Below are 23,147 nucleotides of genomic sequence, written 5' to 3' on the forward strand. Positions count from 1 at the left end.
GACCAATGTGGTCTTAAATAATTTTCCAAACCTCTATGAGCTTTAGCTTGTCTTTACAATGGAAATAACAATACTATCTACTCACAGGATTGTGGTAAGGACTGAATGAGTTAATAAACAGCAAGTGCTTAGAAGAAAGGACCTGGCTCAAGTTAAATGCTCTGTGAGCATTAGCTATTGGTATTATTGTTGTTGCTGTTGTTGTTGTTGTTGTTGTTGTTACAATAATGAATACTTAGTGCCAAGTGCTAGGTTCTACATGTATTGTCTCAGGTAGAAGCTACTGTTATATCCATTTTGCAGATGAGGAACTTGCCTAGGACTACCCAGTAAGCTCTAGGGTGGAGACTGCCTTCCTGTCCAGGTCACACAGCCTGTGTTTTTAATCACTACTCTGCAGTTCCGCATTGTGACGCCAAGATGGCTGGTTAAAGTCCAGGACAAGGGAAAAAATGGCTGACTAATGCACTAATTGTGTTTCTGCTTCAATTTGCATTTCCAGAGGTGCCTATTGGTTTGTAATTGGTTCTGGTATGTTTATAGGTATTACAAAACCAAATCTTATTTTACATCTCACAGGATTTAAGATGAATAAAGTGATGTGGTTGTACTAGGTTAGAGTTGTACAAATTATGCTCCAAGAAACCCCAGTACCTTCCCCAGACAGGGTAGAGTGTGGTCCCCTAACCTGTATAAAGTTCTGGTACCAGCCAGACCTACCTAAGCTGGAACAACTCTATTCTCTGTTCTATTCACTGAGCTCTCTCTTTAGCTTTCTTTTTTTTTCTTGTCTTTCTTTTTTTTTTTTTTTTCCTGAGACTGGGTCTCCTTCTGTTTCCTAGGCTGGAGTGCAGTGCCATAATCACAGCTCACTGCAGCCTCAACTTTCCAGGCTCAAGCAATCCTTCCACCTCAGCCTCCCAACTAACTGGGACTATAGGTGTGTGCTACTATGCCCAGCTAATATTTTTAAGGTGTTTGTTTGTTTGTTTGTTTTTAGAGACAGGGTCCCATTATTTTGCCCAGGCTTTAAGCTTTCATTTGAGGAAAATATTCTGAGGATACAAAAGCTTGAAAACCACAAGATTTGGCATTTCTCAAACTACACCTGCATCAGAATCACCTGTGGTGGTTGTTAAAATACAGGTTCCTTGACCCTAATACAACTTAAGGAATTAGCAACACTAAAGGGAGGGCCTGAGAATCTGCTTTTTAACAGCTCCCCAGCTGACCCACATGCATATTCAAGCATGAGAATTCTCAGTATTACCTCGCTTCACCTCTCTGTCTTACACAGTAGCCACTACCTATAGCTAACTTCAATTTAAACATAAATTCACTAAAATGACATGAACTTTGTAACTCCAGTTTCTCAGTTGCACTAGGCACATTCTAAGTGCTCAAAAGCCACATGTGGCAGATACAGAACATTTCCAGTTCATAGAAAGCTCTATTGGAAAGTCTACAAGTCCCTTCCAGCCTAAATATTCTAGGAATCTCAGACTGCCTGAATGATGTACTAATGTGTTTTATACTAAGGCACCAAACTCCGTCAAGATTTCCTGGAATCTTCAACTGTATTTAAGGCATAATATGCTATTAGGAATATATGATTACACCTACCATACTGGACTGAAATTACCTGTTAGATATCTATTTCCCCTGACATACTCTGAGTGCCTTGAAGGCAGGTACATGCATGTATTATTTAAGTCTGTATTCTCAGTGCTTAGGGCTTAAATAAATGCTTGGAGACTGTTTAATTGGGCCACACAACCTAAGTGAAATACAAAGCTGAAAATAGAATGTCCTCACTAAAGGCATTCACCAGTTAAAAGCATTCATACCTACTAGGATGGCTACTATCACAAAAACAGAAAATAACAAGTGTTGGTGACAATATGGAGAAATGAGAACTCTTGTGCACTACTGGTGGGAATGTAAACTGGTGCAGAATGTACAACGGAAAACAGTCTGGCAGTTCCTCAAGAAGTAAACATGGAATTACCATATGATCCAGGAATTCCACTTCTGGGTATATATCCTCCCTCTGCCCCAAACTGAAAGCAGGATCTGGAACTATCTGTATATCCATATTCATAGCAGCGTAATTCACAACAACCAAAAGGTAAAAGCACCCACGTATTCATCCACGAATGAATGGATAAACAAAATATGATATGTACATACAATGGGATGTTATTTAGCCTCAAAAATGAAGGGAATTCTGATACCTGCTGTAATAGGGATGAACCTTGAGGACATTATACTAAGTAAGGCAGTAACAAAAAGACAAATACTGTATGATTCCACTTACATAAGATACCTAGAGTAGTCAAATTCATACAGACAGTAAGTAGAATGGTTATTTCCAGGGATGGGAGTGGGAAGGGGACAGAAGGAGTTAGAATTTGATGGGTACAGAATTTCAGTTTTGCAAGATGAAAAGAATTCTGGAGATGGATTTGGCGGCAATGGTTGCACAACAATGTGAACATACTTAATGCCACTGAATTGTTCTTAAAAATAGTTAACGATAGTAATTTTTATGTTATGCATACTTCACCACAATTAAAATATTTTAAAATAAAGATTTTTTAAAAAGCATTCACTACTACCAACCAGAGAAAATATATCAGTCCTCACGGCTTTGAGAAAATGGCTTTGGAAAAACTTTGGTTCGGCATCTATCCTGCTGCACCTAGGCAGGTACTGGGGGTCAGGAGAGGTCAATGCCAAGATAAGACATGGAGGCACTATCACAAGGCTAACCAATGCATGCATGATTCCCGCCTTCAAGGCACTCAGAGTATGTCGGGGCAATAGATATCTAACAGGTCATTTCAGTCCAATATGGTAAATGTAATAATGTATTCTTAGATAGCATATTACACATCTTTAGAGAGAGCTCCTGTGACAATCCCAGGCCAGAGAGACCCCCTGAGTTCTCTCAAACAGGAAGCACTCACAGTCCTCACCCATGGTCCCCTACCAGGCTGATCACCGGAATCCCCTGGAAAGGCTTCACCCTGTGGGTTCTGAGTCCACATCTAGTGGTACAACAAAGACCATCTCTATTTTTGCAAAGTTGTGCAGGGGGAGAGCCAGACCTGGCAGCGCCTAATCTATAGCACTTACATTCTGCCTCATGACACTGCTTGTCCCATCTTCTCATCTGGTTTGCAAACTTCTTGAGGGAAAATACTTTAACTTATATATCAACCTTGAGAGTCAAAATCATTTGTGGAATATCTTTTAAGACTGCAGATGCCTGGGACACACCACACATCTATTGCATCAGCATTTCTAAGCATCTGGGTTTTTTAAAAAGCCCCCAAAAGGGATTCTCATACACACTCCTAAAGGGAGACCCACTGCCTTACAGACTATCAGAGTGCTTGATACAGAGAAGCTGTGCAATGTTTGCTGACAGACAGAAGGAAGTCCCTTTGAATAAGACATCTAATAGGGGAAAGGTATGTGTATTCATCTGTGTTACTTATTCTAATCTTTTTCTATGAATATTCTGCATACGGTTTAGACCACATGATAAATAACTAACAATAACAATTAGCATTTAGTGAGCACCTAAGATGTGCCAAGTACTGTTCATGTGCTTTAGATGTACTATCCCATTTAATTCTCAAAACAATCCTATGTAGGAGGGAAGTACTGTTATCAGGAAGCTGAGTATTTCAGTCCATCTGTCCTGCTCTAGCAGAGTAACTGAGGCTGGGTAATTAATAAAGAAAAGAGGTTTATTTGGCTCTTGGTTCTGCAGGTTGTACAAGAAGCACAGCGCCAGCATCTGCTTCTGGTGAGGGCCTCAGGTTGCTTCCACTCGTGGCAGAAGGGGAAGGGGAGCCAGCATGTGCAGAGATCAGATGGTGAGAGAAGGAAGTGGGGGAGGGGCTAGGATCTTTTAAAGGAACAGCTGTCACGGGAACTAACAGTGAGAACTCATTCATGAGGGATCCGCCTCTATGACCCAAACATTTCCCATTAGGCCCCCCCACCTTCAACATTGGGGATCATATTTCAATAAGAGGTTTAAAGGAGTCAAATATCCAAACCACGGCACCGAGGCACAGAGAAATTAAGTCACTTCCTCAAAAATAAACCTTTCTTTTTTTTAACATGACAGTTATATTATAAGTGTTCTCATAACTTATCTTCTTTTTAATGGCTGCATTATTTTACCCTAATTTGTTTTTCATCCTTCTACCCCTAATTCATTAACCCATTGCTCATAGTAGAGCAGGATTTTGTCTTGTTTGTAACAGTTTACCATTTTAAATGATGCTCCAATGGACATCTTTGTGCAAGGGCTGTTTGCCATATTTCTGAAAAATTGTCCTTAGGAAAATCATGAGGAAATGTTTTGATGGTGAATGGGGCTAAACAGTGTGCACGAGTCTTTCTGAGGGGAATGTGCTGAATGGGCCAGGGAAGCCCTTCTCCCTGGAAGGTGTTAAATCTCAAAACAAAGAAACAAACAGACAAACAAACTCACTCCTAAGGGGTACAGATGAGATGCCTGGAGGCACAGAAAGGAGGAAATGTACCCAGACTCACATGACCAGCAAACAGCAGAACCAGGAGAGGAACCTGGTTTAACCATTTTAACCATCAGGCCCAGCTGTCCAGTCAAGGTATTCTTCCCCCATGACTCCCTCATCAACCATCAGCATAAGAAACAAAAACTAATGACAGTAGCAAGAAAGAGCCTTTCCCATCAACCAGGGACTGCACAAAAACGTACCTGCCGTGACACAAGAAAAACATCTGTCTCACTTCCCTGGCAAGAAATCTGGAAGCACTCACTCAGAGTAACACAGAGTTCCTGCCCTCAAGGTGCTCACCCTTTAGATGCTGAGATAAAGTGGAAACAAAGGGAAGGCAATAACAAGGCCCACCATGCACCAGGTACTGTGGGCGCTTTCTATCATTATATACGTTTGAAATGGGTTGAATTGCGTCCTCTTGCAAAAAGTGGAGATTTTAGCCACCCACTCATCCATGAATGTGGATTTACTTGGAAACAGGGTCTTTGCAGATATAATTAAGGTGGTGATTAAGATGAGGTCACATGGGAGAAGGACAGTCCTGCAATCCAGTACAACTGCTGTCCTTATAAGAGAGAAGAGAGGCACCCAGGCAGAATGCCACAGGACAACACAGGCAGGAACTGGAGTGATGAGGCTGCAAGCCGAGGAACAAGGACTGCTGGTGACATCAGAAGCTAGGAAGAGGCAAGGTAGGATTCTCCCCTACAGGTTTCAGAGGGAGCATGACTCTGCCAACACCTTGATCTTGAACTTCTGGCCTCCAAACTCTGAGACAATACATTTCTTTCTTTTTTTTTTTTGAGACAGAGTCTCACTCTGTCGCCCAGGCTGGAGGGCAGTGACGCGATCTTGGCTCACTGCAACCTCTACCTCCCAGGTTCAAGCAATTCTCCTGCTCAGCCTCCCGAGTAGCTGGGATTACAGGCACCCGCCACTAGGCCCAGCTAATTTTGTATTTTTAGTAGAGATGGGGTTTCACCATGTTAGCCAGGCTGGTCTCAAACTCTTGATCTTAGGTAATCCACCCACCTCAGTCTCCCAAAGTGCTGGGATTACAGGTGTGAGCCACCGCGCCCGGCCATATTTCTGTTGTTTTAAGCCACCGAGTTTGTGGTACTTTGTCACGGCTGCCCTAGGAAACTAATGGAACATTTTCTAGTCTTTTAGCTCCATCAAAGCAGAAGCTGTTTTTGTTTCCCTTGTTATCCTGGCAGCTTGCACAGACCCTGGCACATAGTAGGTCACCAGAAAAGTGATTAAAAACTAAAGTATACACGTAGTAAGGGGAGGAACCATGTTTTTTATCTCCACTGAGAGACTTGAGCAAATTAGGTGCTCAGGAAACATTTGTAGAATGAATATGTTTTCTAAAAACAAATGAAGGATAAGCTCAAGAAGGCTTTGCCATGAGTCTTATTCATGTATTTCCCCAGGACAGAGCGTAGGACCTGGCACACAGTCGCTGTTTAATAAATTTTAAAGGCGGGGAGGGAAATAGGAAATGAGGGAGGAAGATAAGACCAGGATCATCACTTCCCATCTCTCAGTTTAGCCAGAACCTTACTTTATGTATCTAACTGAGGTACAGTCAATGCTGTGAAACAACCAGTTGAATTTTAAATAGACTCAATTATTCTGAAAGGGCTTTCGCAGCAGAACTTACTGTTTTTCTAAAACGCATTTCTTTTTCTTTTACATCCAGAAATCATAAGGCTTCCTAACCCTTCCAACTATGTTAGCAATGCAGAGTTGAGAGGTCAGCCTTCTGCGTTCAGCTCCAGGGACACGTTCCCGTCCATGTGCAGCATGCATTCCTGACCCCTGCCCTGCAGCCAAAAAGGGACATCAGCTGGGCTCAGGGAAATTCAATTTGGGCTGACAGCCGGCGGCATGATAATGACAGGGCATCTGTTTGACATTTGGAAAGGCAAAAGAGGGAGGAGGCGTCACAGAGGTTTCTCATGGGCTTGGCTGAGGAGGGTCTAAAGTTTCGGTCACTTCTTTTCTACATATGGAGAAAAACCTGAACATAAGGCCAACTGATTTCTAATGCTGGCTCAAAATTTAGAATTCAATTCCACTTCCATGTGCTGTGCTCCTGTCTCTCTGATGGTATTTGGGGTGAATAAAGGAAACAGGTCTTGTTCTTTATTCCCTTGGACTTGAGTTTTCCCAGGGATGACAGCTGCATTGCTGTGGACTGTGATGTTATTCATTCATTCATTCATTCATTCATTCACTTATTTATGAGAATTTTGTTGTTGGTTTTGTTGTCATTGTTGTTGAGAAAGAGTCCCGCTTTGTTGCCCAGGCTGGAGTGCAGTGGCACAATCTTAGCTCACTGCAACCTCTGTCTCCCAGGTTCAAGCGATTCTCCTGCCTCAGCCTCCCAAGGCGCACACCACCATGTCTGGCTAATTTTTGTATTCTTAGTAGAGACAGGGTTTCGCTGTGTTGGCCAGGCTGGTCTCAAACTCCTGGCCTCAGGTGATCCACCCGCCTTGGCCTCCCAAAGTGCTAGGATTATAGGCATGAGCCACCATGCCCAGCCCACATATTTATTTTAAATAAGAGGTCCCTGTCCACACGTCTTGGTAAGTGAAGTCTCTGTTCCTGCGATTCCCTTGTCTGCTATTGAACTCACAAGGGCGGCAAGTGCCTACCCCATGGAACATCAGGTAGGTTCACAACTGTGACAGTGACAAGAAAAGCTGACCCCTTCTTATGCCAGTTAAGCAAGGGATGGGGAGAACTGCTTTATATTTCTTGATATGGCCCTCCTGTGGTCAGCTTACCCACTGATGTGGGAACTTTTCCCCCATCTAAGGAGTTGGTTGAGAGACACATCTATGTTATTTTAGCAGATGAGCCGGTGGGGCTGGGTTAGCTTCCATGCCCCTCCTGTGGCCCCAGGGCATCCCACACTGAACCTAGCCTGGTGGCTGCTAATCTGAATGGCATTTACCTCTTTCCTTTTCCTCTAGATAAGAAGCCCCATGAGGGCAGGGTCATGTTTACAGCATGCACCTTTGTATCCCAGGCATCCTAGCCAGGTTCCTGGCACATAAGTAATAAGCAGTTATCAATATAAGTTAGATGAATGAATGAATAAATGAATGAATCAATCAATCAATCAGAGGAATAATGGTGCTGGCCTTGTGTTACAGCTAAGAGCACAGGTTTTGGAAAATCAGGCGAGTGTAGTTTTCACTCACGCTCCACCACTTTGCAGCTACATGACATGTTTTTATTGACATATAAGATACATACACAAAATTATCTGTCACAAGTATGTCATGCAAGGAATTTTTACACTAATGAAACATCACCCAGATCAGGAAACAGCACATTAGCAGAACCGCAGAAACCTGCCTTATGCTCCCTTCAAGTCGCTATCCCCTACCCACCCAAGGGTAGACCATGGATGGCATCTGACCAGTTACTATCCTCTCTGATTCTTATCTTCTATTGGGAAAAACAGTACTTACCATGCTATGAGAATACAATTTAAAAATAATAATGGCATAGCAGTAATAGTAGTAGGAGAGAAGTAGAAGTAGTCACAACAGTACTAGCAGCAGCAGAAGTGACAGCAGAAGCAGTAGTGGTAACATTAGTAGAAGCAGCAGACATGGTAAAAGTATTAATAGTAATAATGGTAACAGAAGTAGCAGTAGTCATAGCAGAAGTAGCAGTGGCAGTAGTAGTAGAAGTACTAGAGAGATACTAGTAGCAATAGTAGTAGTCATAATGGCTAAAACTTATATAGCACTTACCATGTACCAGGCACCGTTCCAAGTGCTTTACCTTAACTCAATTAGTGCTCAAAACAACCCTTGTAAGTCTGCATAAAATAGGAGAGAATAGGAAGAAGCCAAGGCACAGAGAAGTTAAGTAGCTTTTCCAAGGTCACAGAACTACAAAACCATGGATCCAGAATGTAAACTCCAGCAGGCTGGCTGCAGAGCCTATCCTGTCAGCAGAATCCTCTAAGAACAAGTAGCGTGGCAAGAAAAGATCAGTCCTCCAATATCTGCTCTCTTCTTCTATAATAACAACTCTCAATTTGGTAAGCACACAGTCATGCAGAATAAAGATTCCACTTCCCAGCTTTCTCTGCCGCAAAATGAAGCCAGAGAACTAAATTCTGGACAGTAGAATATAAGGAGGAGCAGGAGGTGCAACTTCCAGGAAACATCCTTAAAGGATGGGGCGTGCCTTTCTTCATCTCGTTCTTTCCTCCTGCTGTTAGATGTGATGGCTAGAGCAGAAGCAGCTAAAATGGGGCCATGAGGTGACCTTGGGAATAGAGGCTCATATGACAGACAAACGAGAGAAAAAGCCCAGGTCTCTCATAGATTGCTGTATACAATCTGTACTACTTGTACCTGAACTTTTAGGTAAGAGAGACACTTCTCTAAGCCAATGTTCTTTTAGATTTTATGTCATTGTCAGCAGAACCTGATTCTAATAATGCACTGAGTTATTGCAATTATAATTAATATCACCTAAAAAGATACCTGCAAAATGAATGCCATTTTGTGCTGGACTCGACTTATAAAAAGAAAAAAACAAAATAAACATGACTTTGGGTAATCCTATAATAGACAAATTTTGAAAATAAAAGTAAAGCTTCATTTACCCTGGAAGGCGGTATCATGTCTGAATCATATCAAAATCTCTCAGGTTGACCTCTCTGCCTCCAGCCTCTCACCTCACCCGCCCATTCAGGACACATTTGTTTATCTAATCATCCTTTAAAAACTATTTTCAACCTAAAAATTTAAGTAATTACAATGCCTTATGTGCCTACTTTATGTAAAACACTTTACTATACATTTTTTCTAAACTACACCAAAAAATTTGAAACATAAATATTACCCCTTTTTCAAGGATAAGAAAACAGAAGAAACAGAGAAAGTCAGTGTCTTTTTTTTTTTTTTTTCCCAGGCCGGAGTATAACGGCGCGATCTCAGCTCATCGCAACCTCCGCCTCCCGGGTTCAAGAGATTCTCCTGCCTCAGCCTCCCAAGTAGCTGGGATTATAGGCACGCGCCACCACACCCAGCTAATTTTGTATTTTTAGTAGAGACGGAGTTTCTCCATGTTGGTTAGGCTGGTCTCGAACTCCCGACCTCAGGTGATCCGCCCGTCTCGGCTTCCAAAAGTGCTGGGATTACAGGCGTGAGCCACTGCGCCCGGCTGAAAGTCAGTATCTTCTGTGAGATCACACAGCAAGTCAGTGCCAGGGCCAGGATTCAACCACCCCTTCTAGCACCCACACACTTTCCACCACGTGGACTTCTTAGAAACCCAGGCCCCAATAGGTCAACCCTGTGCCAGTCAGTCTGCCAGCTTTTTAAGATTCTCAGACTCTACAAGTTTTCCCGGCCTAGCTTTTCATGGTTCTTCCTGTCCAGTCTAATTTTTATCATCCTCTAACACAAACTTTCATCCACTGAGGCCAGGCTCCTTAGACTCTTCATCATGTGTCCCTACATCAGGCCTCAGTATTCCCAGCTGCAAAATGGAATAAGTCATACCTCTACCTCTCCCAAGAGGTGACATGGCACAGTGTATTAAAAAAAAAAAAAATACAAGGGTCCTGCAGTAAGGGAAAATTGACTTACATCTAGCTGGGCAAGTTCTTTATCTGTAAAATGAATGTAGAAATTCTTTTTTTTTTTTTAGATGAAGTCTTGTTCTTGGCCCCCAGGCTGGGGTGCAGTGGCATGATCTCAGCCCACTGCAACCTCTGCTTCTGGGGTTCAAGTGATTCTCCTTCTTCAGCCTCCCGAGTAGCTGGGATTACAGGCGCCTGCCACCACGCCCGGCTTATTTTTTGTATTTTTAGTAGAGATGGGGTTTCACCATGTTGGCCAGGTTGGTCTCGAACTACTGACCTCAGGTGATCCACCCGCCTTGGCCTCCCAAAGTGCTAGGGTTACAGGCGTGAGCCACTGCACCCGGCCGAAAGTAGAAATTCTTACTTGGCAGGATTGTTGGGTGGAGTAAATGAAATTTTATTTTATTGTATTTTTAATTTTTAATTTTAATTTTTATTTTTGAGAGGGAGTCTCACTATGTTGCCCAGGCTGGAGTGTAGTGGCGCAATCTTGGCTCACTGCAACCTTCGCCTCCCGGGTTCAAGCAATTCTCCTGCCTCAGCCTCCCAAGTAGCTGAGATTACAGTCACATGCTACCACGCCCAGCAAATTTTTATATTTTAGTAGAGACAAGGTTTCACCATGTTGGTCAGGCTGGTTTTGAACTCCTGACCTCAAATGATCCACCCACCTCAGCCTCCCAAAGTGCTGGGATTACAGGCTTGAGCCACCACGTCCGGCCTGAAATGTTTTTAAAGAACCTAAAACACAGTGGACTCCTATAGCACCTTATCTTGTTGATGGTGTCACTGTTGTTGCTACTCTCGACTTCTTATAGGTACCACCACTCAGACAACTTTCCTTATAAATAAAGGCAATGGATAATGTGACAGAAAACATAGTAGACAGTCTACACCTGTACAAATGCTAGAGCTCTGTTCTCTGATAACAATCGTGCCAACAGTCTCTGTTAGATTCCAGTGCTTGTGTTTGATAGAATTCTGCATTTCAACTCCCAAGAAGAATCCCACTGTATCTCCCAGGCCAGGTTTGCTGGACAGGGTGGGCTAGAGATCACTCACCGATTCCATAGTGAATCTCTCGACGAAAAACTGGAGAGCCTGGAGGCTGAAGATCTCATGTCTCAGCCGTCACATCAGAAAATGACCTGGATGGGGGCAGGACAAAAAGGGGACAAGAGTCATCCAGTGAAACTGGGCGGAAGACATTGTCTCAGACCAACATGGGATTTCATTTGGAGGCCGCACCTTTGTCAGGAATGTTCTTGCACCACAGAGTGGCTGTCAGAAATATGAAGGAAACTACTATTTCAGCTTCCTACGGTGGGGCTGATACCTCCGTCATTGAATCTCTATGCAAGTAAGTGCTCAGGAATCCTTCCGGCATTCTATTTCTAGCTCTACGTTGGAGAGCAATTTACAAGTCATTAACTTCTCTAGACCTAGGCTCCTAAACATAAAATTAAAGGTGCTGATGGATGCAACAGACAGACAGACAGACGCCTGCAGCTGTGTGCCCACGACAAAGCAAAAGTGTTCACCCAGCAAAGGAAATCAGTTCCAGGATGAAGGCAGATATAGATGAATACACATATTTCAGGACAGCCCCTCTGAACCTGGGAGAGGATTTTAATTAATTCATGCATACCAAAGCTTAATTAATTGCTGAGTGCACAGAGCACAGGAAGTCTGGGATAAAAGCTGTTACATAAGGGAACAGCTTCAATATTTGCAGAATGGAGGGAAACAGAAGTGGGGATATAAAAATAAATTGAGCCAAGGGACCTCCTTGGTTTTTATCCAGTGATTCCTAGTTCAGTGTGTCATCTCCATCCAGGGCCAAAAACCGAGGGACATCTCGGTTCCACCATTTCCCTCACCCCTATAACCAATCCATCCCCAATTCATGTCTACTTTACTTCCTAAAGATCTCTCCACTTATCTCTCCCCACCTCCACTGGTCCAGCTCTGGACCAAGCCTCCATCATTCTTACCTGGGCCACTGCCACTGCCTCCTAACTGATCTCCCCTCGTCACCATTTCTCCCTCTGAAATCTAGTCTTCCATGCTGAAAGCAGAATAATCTTTTGTGGTGGTTTTTTTTTTTTAAACCTTTTATTACAGGGAATTGTGTACAGACATAAAAACAGAGAAGTATATCATATACCACCTGAACCCACCACCCAGTCTAATCACATTAACCCATAATCACACCCACCCCATCCAAACCCTCATCCTTCCTGCCTGTGCATTATTATTTTGAGGAAATTTCCAGATATCTTATCATTTCAGTCATAAATATTACCATATGGATTTCTAAGATAAGGTCTCTGGAAAAAATATCACGGTAAAACTACTACCATATCTTAAAAAGATAGCAATAATTCCTTGAGATCATCAAATATTCACACAATGTTCAAATTCTTAATAGTCTCATAAATGTCAAACATGGTGTTTTTAACAAGTGTTTTTTTTGGGGGGGAAAAAAAAAAAAACCAGATCTAAATAAGACCACACTTAACAATTGAGTGATATGAAGAATACAATTTTGAAAACACAAATTTGATTGTGTCATCCCTCAACTCTCCATCACTAGCTTAACATTCCTCAATAGCTTCTCAGTGCTTCAGAATAAAAATCCAAATCACTGAACATGTTCTGACTCTTGCTCACCTATCTGACCTTATCCTGTCTACCAGGCACAATGCTGCAGCCATAGGACATTTTCTTTTTCTTTTTAAATTATTATTATTATTATTGTGCGTGTGTGTGTGTGTGTGTGTGTGTGTGTGTGTGTGAGATGGACTTTTGCTCTTGTTGCCCAGGCTGGAGTGCAGTGGCGCAATCTCGGCTCACGGCAACCTCCGCCTCCCAGGTTCAAGCAATTCTCCTCCCTCAGCCTCCCAAGTAGCTGGGATTACAGGAGCCTACCACCACACTCGGTTAATTTTTTGTATTTTCAGTAGAGACGGGGTTCTGCCATGTTGAGCAGGCTGGTCTCGAACTCCTGACCTCAGGTGATCTGCCCACTTTGGCCTCCCAAAGTGCTGGGATTACAGGTGTGGGCCACCGCGCCCGGCCTGTAGGACATTTTCTTAGATTCTGGAACATGCTGCAGTTGTTCCACCACAGGTCCTTTGCCCGTGCTGTTCTCTCTGCCTGGAAGGCTTCTTCTCTCATCTTCTGTGCCTAGGTAACTCCTGTTCTTCCTTAAATATTATATGCTCAGAGAAACTCTGCACCTTCAGATTAGATCGTGGAATTTATCTGTTTTAATTATCTTTTAATGTGAAGATTGATTAATATCTGCTAATTTTCTTCAATTATAAGCTACATGGGTACAAAGATTGTGTTTGCATTTGTTCATTGGTGTATGTTGCAGTACCAACTATACAATGCCCGGCACAACAATATTAATAGATACTTATTGGATAAATGATCAAACTACTTCTTTCAAACTTAGATGCCAATAGCAATTGAATCTTCCTGAGCACTGAACCACAAATTTAAATTAGATGAGGAACTGACAAGCTTATCTTAAAATGCATATGGAAATGCAATGGACTCAGGATAGCCAAAACAATCTTGAAAATGAATAACAATGTTGGACTCCTATTTCCTGACTTTGAAACTCACAAAGCTAAAGAAATCAGGACAGTGTGGTACCGGCACAAGGATAAGCATATGCTATCCTTCAGAATCAAAGATCATGATCTTCCTACAATACTGACCTCTAGAACCCAACTTCTAAGCACATGCTTATGAAAAATAAGTATGTGTTACTTGCATACATAGTCAACGCCTTTCCCAGCCCACCCTTCAGTTGGTTATTCCTTTGCTTTCCGTGCTTCACCCAAGCGTGGCAGCTGAGTTAGTATGGTAGACTGGATGAGTCTTCCCACTTCTTCACTTGCAGCATGACTATGAACTACACATTTCTGCCCTTTGTCATGGGACTTTGTAGTACATCCCACTAGAGTGAATGGTGTTTACTTCCCTGTCTCACTGGATTCTGGACTGGATCACTGACTTGCTTTAGCCAATGGAATGTGGCTAGAAGTGACAGTGTGCTGGTCCCAAGTCTATCCCTCCTGCCCTCCTATGATGCACCACAAAAGGAATATGTCTCCATAGCCACTGTCTGTTGCTGCCTTTTAGTCTGAACTCAGATCAAAGGAATGTGGAGCAGATCGGAATGAACCACAAGTCCGGCATGAACTAGCCATGCACAACCTAGATCAGCTAAACCACAACCAACCCCATAGATCCTTGAGCATGAAGATATATATCTGCTGTCAAACAAGCCTCTGAAATTCTGAGGTTTTTGCTACTCAGCAAAAACTGCCTAATTCACATCGGAATATTAATTTATGAACACCAAGTATCAACACAGGTCAGGAAAATGAAAGCCATGCACACAGACAGCACAAGTATGATGACCATCGACAGCTACTCTTGCAGAATTCCCACCTCCTTGGTGCCAACTGGACCCGCACAACAATCCTGCAAGGAAGACACTGGGCCAGATTTATAGAAGAAAAAATTGTAACTCACAGGAAATGAAATAATGTGTCCAAGACAGTGTGTGGCAGAACTAAGATCCTGACCCAGGTGGTCTAAAAAACTCCAAGCCAGGCTTCTTCTGCATAAAACATAAAAGGGTCTTGCAGATGCTGTCCCATGAGTCTGTGATGCACCAACCTACCTCCACTCTTGTCCCATTCTTCAGAGGGTCTTCATGACAGGCTGCTGGGGTAGGGAAGGCCACTGGGCCTAATTATCAAAAGTTCCAGTCCCAGATCCACCCCTATGGAGAGCTTCACCCTTGTCAGTGAGCCTCTTTAGCCCTCAGGTTTATGAAATGAGGTCACTAATCCCAGCCTGGCCTACGTCACTAGACCATCGTGAACCTCCGGGGAGACGGAGTGTGAAAGAGCTGTGTGAGGTGTGACACCAAAGTCAGTTCACGTCCTGCTGCCTTGACTCTGAACTCGCTCAAAGTAGGTTAGCAGCTACGTCTATGTCCGTACCTCACCCACGGCACTTGGAGACCCATCTGATGCTCTGAGAATGATTTTTTATTCAAACAGAGATTATTTCTTTCCAGTTAAGAAAGTAATCCAGGTTCATCAGAAAAAATATTAAGGCATAAAATAAAAATCAATTCTTATCCCAATACCTGAAGATAAATACTGTTCCTATATTAAGGCCATTTCATCTCTGGGACTCGTTTGTTTTTTTTTTGTAAGGGTGAAGCAAAGAATACATTTCGATTACCAGAATTTTCTTAGAAGCAGGGAACTACCCTGTGCCAGGGACTGCTATTGCTGCCTAAAGACAGAGCAAAGAACAAAACTAAAGAAAGTTCATGATCTTAAAGGACTAATATTCATTCATTCATTCATTCATTCATTATTTTTAAAATTCTATAATTATGGGTCACCCACTACGTACTAGGCACTGGATGATGATGATGATAATGACGATGACAGCTTCCTTGCCAGATCCTGTACTCTAACAGTATGACTTACTGAAAATTGGCCCCTAGAACAAATGCCTCTGGGTTAGAATGCAGATTATGAATCTCTAATGAGTTATTTATCCTTTCATACTTTAGTTCTCTCTCTTTTTTTTCTTTTTTTTGAGACAGAGTCTTGCTGTGTCACCCAGGCTGGAGTGCAGTGGTACGATCTCTGCTCACTGCAACCTCCGTCTCCCAGGTTCAAGCGATTCTCCTGCCTCAGCCTCCCAAGTAGCTGGGATTACAGGCATGCGCCACCATGCCCAGCTAATTTTTTGTATTTTTGTAGGGATGGGGTTTCACCATGCTGACCAGGATGATCTCGAACTCCTGACCTCAGGTGATCCACCCGCCTCGGCCTCCCAAAGTGCTGGGGTTTGGCATGAGCCACTGTGCCCGGCCTAGTTCTCTCATCTTTAAAATTGGATTTCCTGTTCTGTGGAAGCTATACTTGGAAAATTAGGGACTTAAAAGAAAACAGATCAAACTTATTTTTATGATGCTATTCCTCTTAAACTATCAGAAGCCCAACTTGTCTAGTCCGAGCTGAAATTCCACCTCTTCTAGGAAGCTTTCTCCAATGTTGCCAGCCCAACAATCTGTCCATTTCTGAACTCTTACAGCACGGCTAGTAAACGTAAGGAAAGTACCTACCTCATGCAGTCATAGCAAGAATTAATAAGAGAACATGATTAAAGCACTAAGCAAAAAATGGTTGGCTCCCCGTAACTGATGAATGCCTGGGAGCTAGCTGTGGTGGTAGTGATATTACTGCCTCATGTAATCCCCACACCCATTCTAGAAGAAGCAAAAACTTAGACGTTGAGGAACTCGTCCAAGGTTATGCAGGTTATTGCTTGGGCACCTCAGGCTCAATCCCACTAGGGGACCTTCTGAGAGCCTGTGGAGAGCACACCTCAGAACTGCCCCGCCGAAGGGAAAGGAATCTGGCGCATTTACCTGCCACCCTCCATCCCTCACTGCCCAAACACAACCAGGTCATAAGTCTCAGGCTGAGATGCAGGAAGCCCTCTGTGTGAACCAGCACTGTCTGCAGTGCCTTCCGGGGAGCGCTCAAAGATATGAGCAGAAGAGTGGCAGCATCTGTACATAGATGCTCAATAAATATCTGTCGATGGAGTGAGTGAACAACGTCTATCAACCCCCACGGTCTTCTGTACCACCTCTCATTTCCCGCTGCCACCAGCAACAGAAGATTTAAAGCACCTGCCTGCTAAAGTGAACCAGAATTCATTACCATCAAGCATCACATTTGTTACCACCCACGTTTCAGCTTTTCCACTGAAATTCTGTTCTATGACTTACAGTTTGTCAGTCAGGACAGCCATTCCTGATGCCATGCAGGATTCGGGGACATAAATCATTTGGTACATAAACCGTTCTTTATTGCCATTCCTCAAATAGGTGTTTTGTATTCAACAGAAGTGACTCCACGAATGCTAGGATTTGTATCCTTTTATAGAGGATGTAATAAACTCTTGAGTCATCTGCAGCTGGCTACAGCTTGGACAATTTTTTCCCCATAATATCACACCAAGCACTTTTCCTATTTACTGATGTAATTCTTTCCTGTTCTGTGGAAGCTGTACTTAGAAAATCAGGGACCTAAAGAAAATAGACCAAATATATTTTTGTGATACTATTCCTCTTAAGCGATCAGAAGCCCAACTTGTCTAGTCCCAGTTGAAATTCCACCTCTTCCAGGAAGCTTTCTCAGACTTTCCCAGCCCAACGATCTATCCACTTGTGAACTCTTACAGCACTGCTAATAACCACAGCAACCCCTTATTGTTGTTTTATGTGTCAACTTGACTGGGCTAAAGGATGCCCAGATAGCTGGTAAAACAGTATTTCTGGTTGTGTCTGCGAGGATGTTTCTGCAAAAGATTAGGATTTGAATCAGGAGACTGAGTAAGGAAGAGTACCCTTCCCAACGTGAGTGGGCATCATCCAATCCATTGAAGGCCTAGTATTAATAGAACAGAAAGTAGAAGGAAGGGTGAGTTTGCTCTCTACCTGAGCTGGGACATGCATCTTCTTCTGCCTTTGGACATTGGTGCTCCTGGTTCTCAGAACTTCAAACATAGACTGGGATTTACACCATCAGTTCCCTTGGTTTTTAGACCTTCAGGCTAGGACTGAATTACACCACTGGCTTTCCTGGTTGTCCAGCTTGCAGATGGCAGATCAGCCTCCATAATCAATTCCACTTATTATAGGGATGAGCCAATTCCCTACCCTATAATAAATCTCCCCTTACATATATCCTATAAGTTCTGTTTCTCTGAAGAACCCTTTTACATATCAGACCCCATCCTAGGCACATTCATTAAATCCTACAAGGAACTCTGCAAGGGCCTGTGATTGTCTGAACTTTAGATAAGGAAACTGAGGCTCACAGAAGTTATATAACATTTCCCAAGTCATACAGCTGGTTAGTGGTTGTGGATTCAGAACTCAAACTTGAAAGAGTTTGATTAAAGCTCGGAACTTTATCTGCTGTGCTAAGCAAGGCACTATGGATCATGACCAACTATACCCCATTTGGTATCAGTTCCTGATTGTTCATAAAGGTAAGTCCAATCTCCTCTCCTGGCTAGATGTGGTGCCTCATGCTTGTAATCCCAGCACTTTGGGAGGCCAAGGTGGGTGGATCACCTGAGGTCAGGAGTTCGAGACCAGCCTGGCCAACATGGTGAAACCCATCTCTACTAAAAATACAAAAATTAGCCAGACATGGTGGCGGGTGCCTGTAGTCCCAGCTACTCGGGAGGCTGGGGACAGGAAAATAGCTTGAACCCAGGAGGCAGAGGTTGCAGTGAGCCAAGATTGCACCACTGCACTCCAGCCTGGGTGACAGAGTGAGACTGCGTCTCAAAAAAAAAAAAAAAAAAAATCTCCTCTCATGTGGTGACTCTTGAATGTAAATGCTGAGACCATCTGAGTTGGTCATGGGGATTTTGTACTAATTGCTACGTCTTTCAGTTTCCATATCTGCTGGCAAGCCACAAGTCCTGCCTCCCTACTAACCCTGATCAGCCCTGAGTTAGGCATCTGTAACCTCGGGCCAGGTAACTTTGGACTCCTGCTGTTTTTCCTAATCTCTCTTCTCCCTGGCTGGCATGCATGTGTTTGAGATGGGCCCTTCTGCTAACTCTATCTTCCCAGGACTATCCAATACGCTATGGTTCAGAGAGATACAGAGGAGACCTTGCAGAAGCCCACTCCCTGACAATGCCGAGGCTGCTGGACCTTAGCTTTGGCCCTGCCCCCAACTGCCCGCCTCATTTGTTGGTTCAAATGATAACAGTCAAAGATGGTTTGGGTCTTTCCTCTCCAAAGAAGAGGTCACTGCGAAGGACCCACAAGCCAAAAGACCAGAACCACTGTCTTGCTGGTTTATAAATTCATGACAACTGTGACTGCATGTCTTACAGCCTACTCTGAGTATACTGCAGGCTCTCGGCCTGACAGTGAGGAGGGTGAGTTGAGTAACACAAGGTCATTGCCCATAGACAGCTCACAGTCTGGTGGGGCTGTATAGAAACAGACAGGATGAACGGTTGTCAGTGATATCATCGGAGTGTGAACACAATGTCAAAGCACCTGTCTCCCAAACATCTCGTAAGTGCCTACTGTATGCTTTTTTCCATTGGCTGCAGCTTCCCACTGTGAGAATTATCTGCTGGGAAAATGCATCTATTCATCCACTAATATATTGAAAAAAAATATTAAGTTAAATATCAAGGAAGTATTGGTTAGCAAAACGGACGTGGTCTCTGCTTAAGGAATAAGACCTTCATCAAATAACCTCACTGACGACAAGAAAAAGGACACGTACTGGTACCATAGGACCTACCTACTATAAGTGATTAATAAATCCTCAGCATTTAAAAAAGTTACATCCTAAGAATTCTGTGAATCTTAAAATAAGTGAACGCCAGAGAAACAGCCTCGGGACCCCAAGAAGAGAATAATGAAATAAACTTGAGAGTTCTCAAGTTTATTCTAAGCCCGGAAGCAGGCTAGGCTCACTCACTAGCCACGCAATCCACTCCTCGTGCCAGCAGGAGCAGGCTCAACCCAGTCTGTGCCACCACAAATGACACATTTCCTTCAGGGTCCCCTGGGAAGAAGCGCAAGTGTGGAATGTGAAATCCAAGGGAGCCTAGGGTCTCCTGTGTTGCCCACTGTGTGATCATATCGTCCAGGTCATTTCAAACAATCTTGAGTTCACTCTCAGCAAGTATGCTGAGCGCAGAGCCATCTGGGAAGCTGCTCCCTTGTGCTGCAGCCCAGGGCTGGGAGAATTTCCCAAGCACTGCAAAGAGGAGAGTCCTTGGCACAGAAAGACACATTCCAACATGGGCTCTCCCACCTAATTTCTGGCTGATCTTGAGTGACAAAAAATCACTTCTGGGAACCTGTGTCATCTTCTTTTTCTGTTTTTTGAGACAGTCTTGCTCTGTCACCCAGGCTGGAGTACAGTGACGCAATCTCCACTCACTGCAACCTCCATCTCCCGGGTTCAAGAGATTCTCCTGCCTCAGCCTCCCAAGTAGCTGGGATTACAGGCGTGCACCACCATGCCCAGCTAATTTTTGTATTTTGAATACAGATGGGGTTTTGCCATGTTGGCCAGGCTGGTCTCGAACTCCTGACCTCAGGTGATCCACCCGCCTTGGCCCCCCAAATTGCTGGGATTACAGGCATGAGCCACTAAGCCCAGCCCTGTGTCTTCTTCTGAAAAATAGAGATGTCTGCAGACTATGATGATGCCCACACACACAATGCCTTGACTCTCACAGGTCATTACAGGCCAGGTGGATCTTACTGCAAGCAACACCTGCCACTCTGCCCCAAGAGTTTGCTCTCAGCCACCAAGGCGCAGGCTGGGAGTGCCAGGAAATGAATGCTTCTAGCTGTGGCCTTCAGACGAGGATGAGTGGAAATTAGGAAACAATATCCCAGCTCCCTGCCCCTTGGTTCTGACAACCCTGAAAAGTCCCCAGAGGAATGAAAGCCCAATTGCCTGCCTGATAAATGCCTAATGCCCTTCACTGGCTCCTTCTCTTCTCTGTCTCCCTTCCTCATTCCTCCGCCTGTGTTTCCTCGGATCACCTCCCTAAGAAACTATGCATGCTCCAATATTTTATCAGTGTTGGCTCCTTGGAGAAACCACCCTAAGACAGGGATGATGACACTTTTAATAGAGTGTTGTTAGGAGGAAAAAACGGAGGTTGTATAAGTGTGAGAAATGCCAGCATAAAGCAGGTGTACAATGAACAACTGCCACTACTGTGACAACCCAAAACTAGAAATGACATCTGCAGCCCAGGGGCCTGACTCGGTGGCTTCCCAGCAAGGCCAGCGCCGTAGGCACGTTTCATGTGGCTGGGTATCCTGTTGGCGTCCACTGACCACTGTCCTAGTGACAGAGAGAATACAACCAAGGCCTGGAAGTCACCTTCCAGGAGCAGCACCCCAGTGTCCCAGCCTCCACCCTGTCCAAAGAAAAGGGAACCAGGATGGAAAGGGGTCTGCATGGAATGGGGTTTACTCCCTCGCAGGAAGCCCCCATTGTCCAGTGCTCACCAGGTACCACCCAGGCCCTGTATGGGTATCGGCCACATCGCCCCTTTCAATCACGCTGTCTTCACCGAGCCCAGAGCAGTGAGAGGCACAGCTAGGAATGTCATCCCACTTTACAAAGGAAATAGCAGCCCTCACAGAATAAATGACAATTTTAATAGAATAAATAATAACAGGTCTGACAGAGTTTGGATCCATGTCCCACTGCAAATTTCATATTGAATTATAATCCTCAGTATCGGAGGTGGGGCCTGATGGGAGGTAACTGGATCATGGAGGTAGATTTCTCATTAATGATTAGCACCATCCCCTTGCTGCTGTCCTTGCCACAGTGAGTGAGTGACTTTCCATGAGATCTGTAATTTAAAACAGCGTGGTGTCTTGCTCTCTCTCTTTCTCCTGCTTTGGGCCATGTGATGGCCTGTTCCCCCTTCACCTTCTACCATGATTGTAAGTTTTTTGAGGCCCCCCAGAAGCCGAGCAGATGCCAGCATCACGCTTCCTGTACAGCCTGTAGAACCATGAGCCAATTAAACCTCTTTTCTTTATAAATGACCCAGTCTCTGATATTTCTTTATAACAATGCAAGAATGACCTAATACAAGTCTAGCAGAATAAATAACAATTTTTTTTTTTTTGAAATGGAGTCTTGCCTTGTCACCCAGGCTAGAGTGCAGCGGTGCGATCTTGGCTCACTGCAACCTCCACATCCCAGGTTCAAGCGATTCTCCTGCCTCAGCCACCTGAGTAGCTGGGATTATAGGCACGTGCCACTACACCCAGCCAATTTTTGTATTTTTAGTAGAGATGAGGGTTCACATGTTGGCCAGTCTGGTCTCGAACTCCTGACCTTAGGTGATCCACCCACCTCGGCCTCCCAAAGAGTGAGGATTACAGGCATGAGCCAGTGTGTCTGGCCACAATTTTTAAAAATAATAAAGCTAGCATATATTGCATGGTTATTATGTGTATCTGACACTAATTCACAAGCAATAACTACTTTAACCTTCATAACAAACCTAGGAGACAGGTATTGCTGTTTTACAGAGAAGGAAACTGAGGCAAATACAGGATGAGTATCTTGCCAGAGTTTTTACAGCTAATAAAAGAAACCTAGATCTGTCTGATTACAAAGACTTATCTTTCCTTTAAATCTTACCAGCCTTTCAGAGCAGGGCCAGCCTCAGGAGAGGTCTCTGCTGCATGTATTTCCCTTCTAGTTTTAGAACTATAAAAAGATCTTTAACACACTAACAAGACCAGCCTCGCTCGAGCTCATTCCTAACACCTAGGAGTAGGTCCAATTAATATCAACCCCACTTGACCACACTCTTTGTAATTACTTTATTTCCGCCATTTCACCATGACCACATTTTCACATTTTAGCATTTCTGAAACAGGACGTGTCTTCCTATCAATAAAATATAACGTGGCAGGACTATTTTCTCTCCCAACACTGTTATGATATCAATAATGCATCTTGAAATCAAAGGCATCTCAGAATCAAAGGAAATATCTAAGAAATGTTCAACGTTCTTAGATACCTAAGAAATGTTCAAACCTCATCAAGATAAAGCCCAGATCAGGCCTTAGAAGACTGTAAGTTTGAAAAATAAGGAGCCTGAATCATCTCCTTCAGACCTCCCAAAAAATCCATCAAAGCATATCTGTCCCTGTATAAAGTGTCACCCCACACAGCAGCCCACTACCATCTATCTGGGACTCAGAAATCTCATAGAATCCCTATATATCTGCATTTTTAATTAAAAGAAAAGGAAATCAATTTCTCACTTGTCAGTCCCCAGATAACATCTGAGTG

The 23,147-nt window shown here is 43.7% G+C and overlaps 1 protein-coding gene across 5 annotated transcripts in view; it reads right to left on the reverse strand.

The window, feature by feature from the left end:
- The window catches only part of ASAP1 (ArfGAP with SH3 domain, ankyrin repeat and PH domain 1), a 399,692-nt gene that overhangs the window by 345,101 nt on the left and 31,444 nt on the right, over nucleotides 1-23,147 (reverse strand). For all 5 annotated transcript variants that reach the window (XM_025393739.1, XM_025393735.1, XM_025393737.1 and 2 more), the window contains exon 2: nucleotides 11,257-11,342. In XM_025393739.1, coding sequence (XP_025249524.1) covers nucleotides 11,257-11,315 — 59 coding nt within the window. In that variant the 5' untranslated portion in view covers nucleotides 11,316-11,342. The remainder of the gene's footprint in view (nucleotides 1-11,256; nucleotides 11,343-23,147) is intronic.

Source organism: Theropithecus gelada, chromosome 8, assembly GCF_003255815.1.
Source record: "Theropithecus gelada isolate Dixy chromosome 8, Tgel_1.0, whole genome shotgun sequence".
Classification (NCBI taxonomy): Eukaryota; Metazoa; Chordata; class Mammalia; order Primates; family Cercopithecidae; genus Theropithecus; species Theropithecus gelada.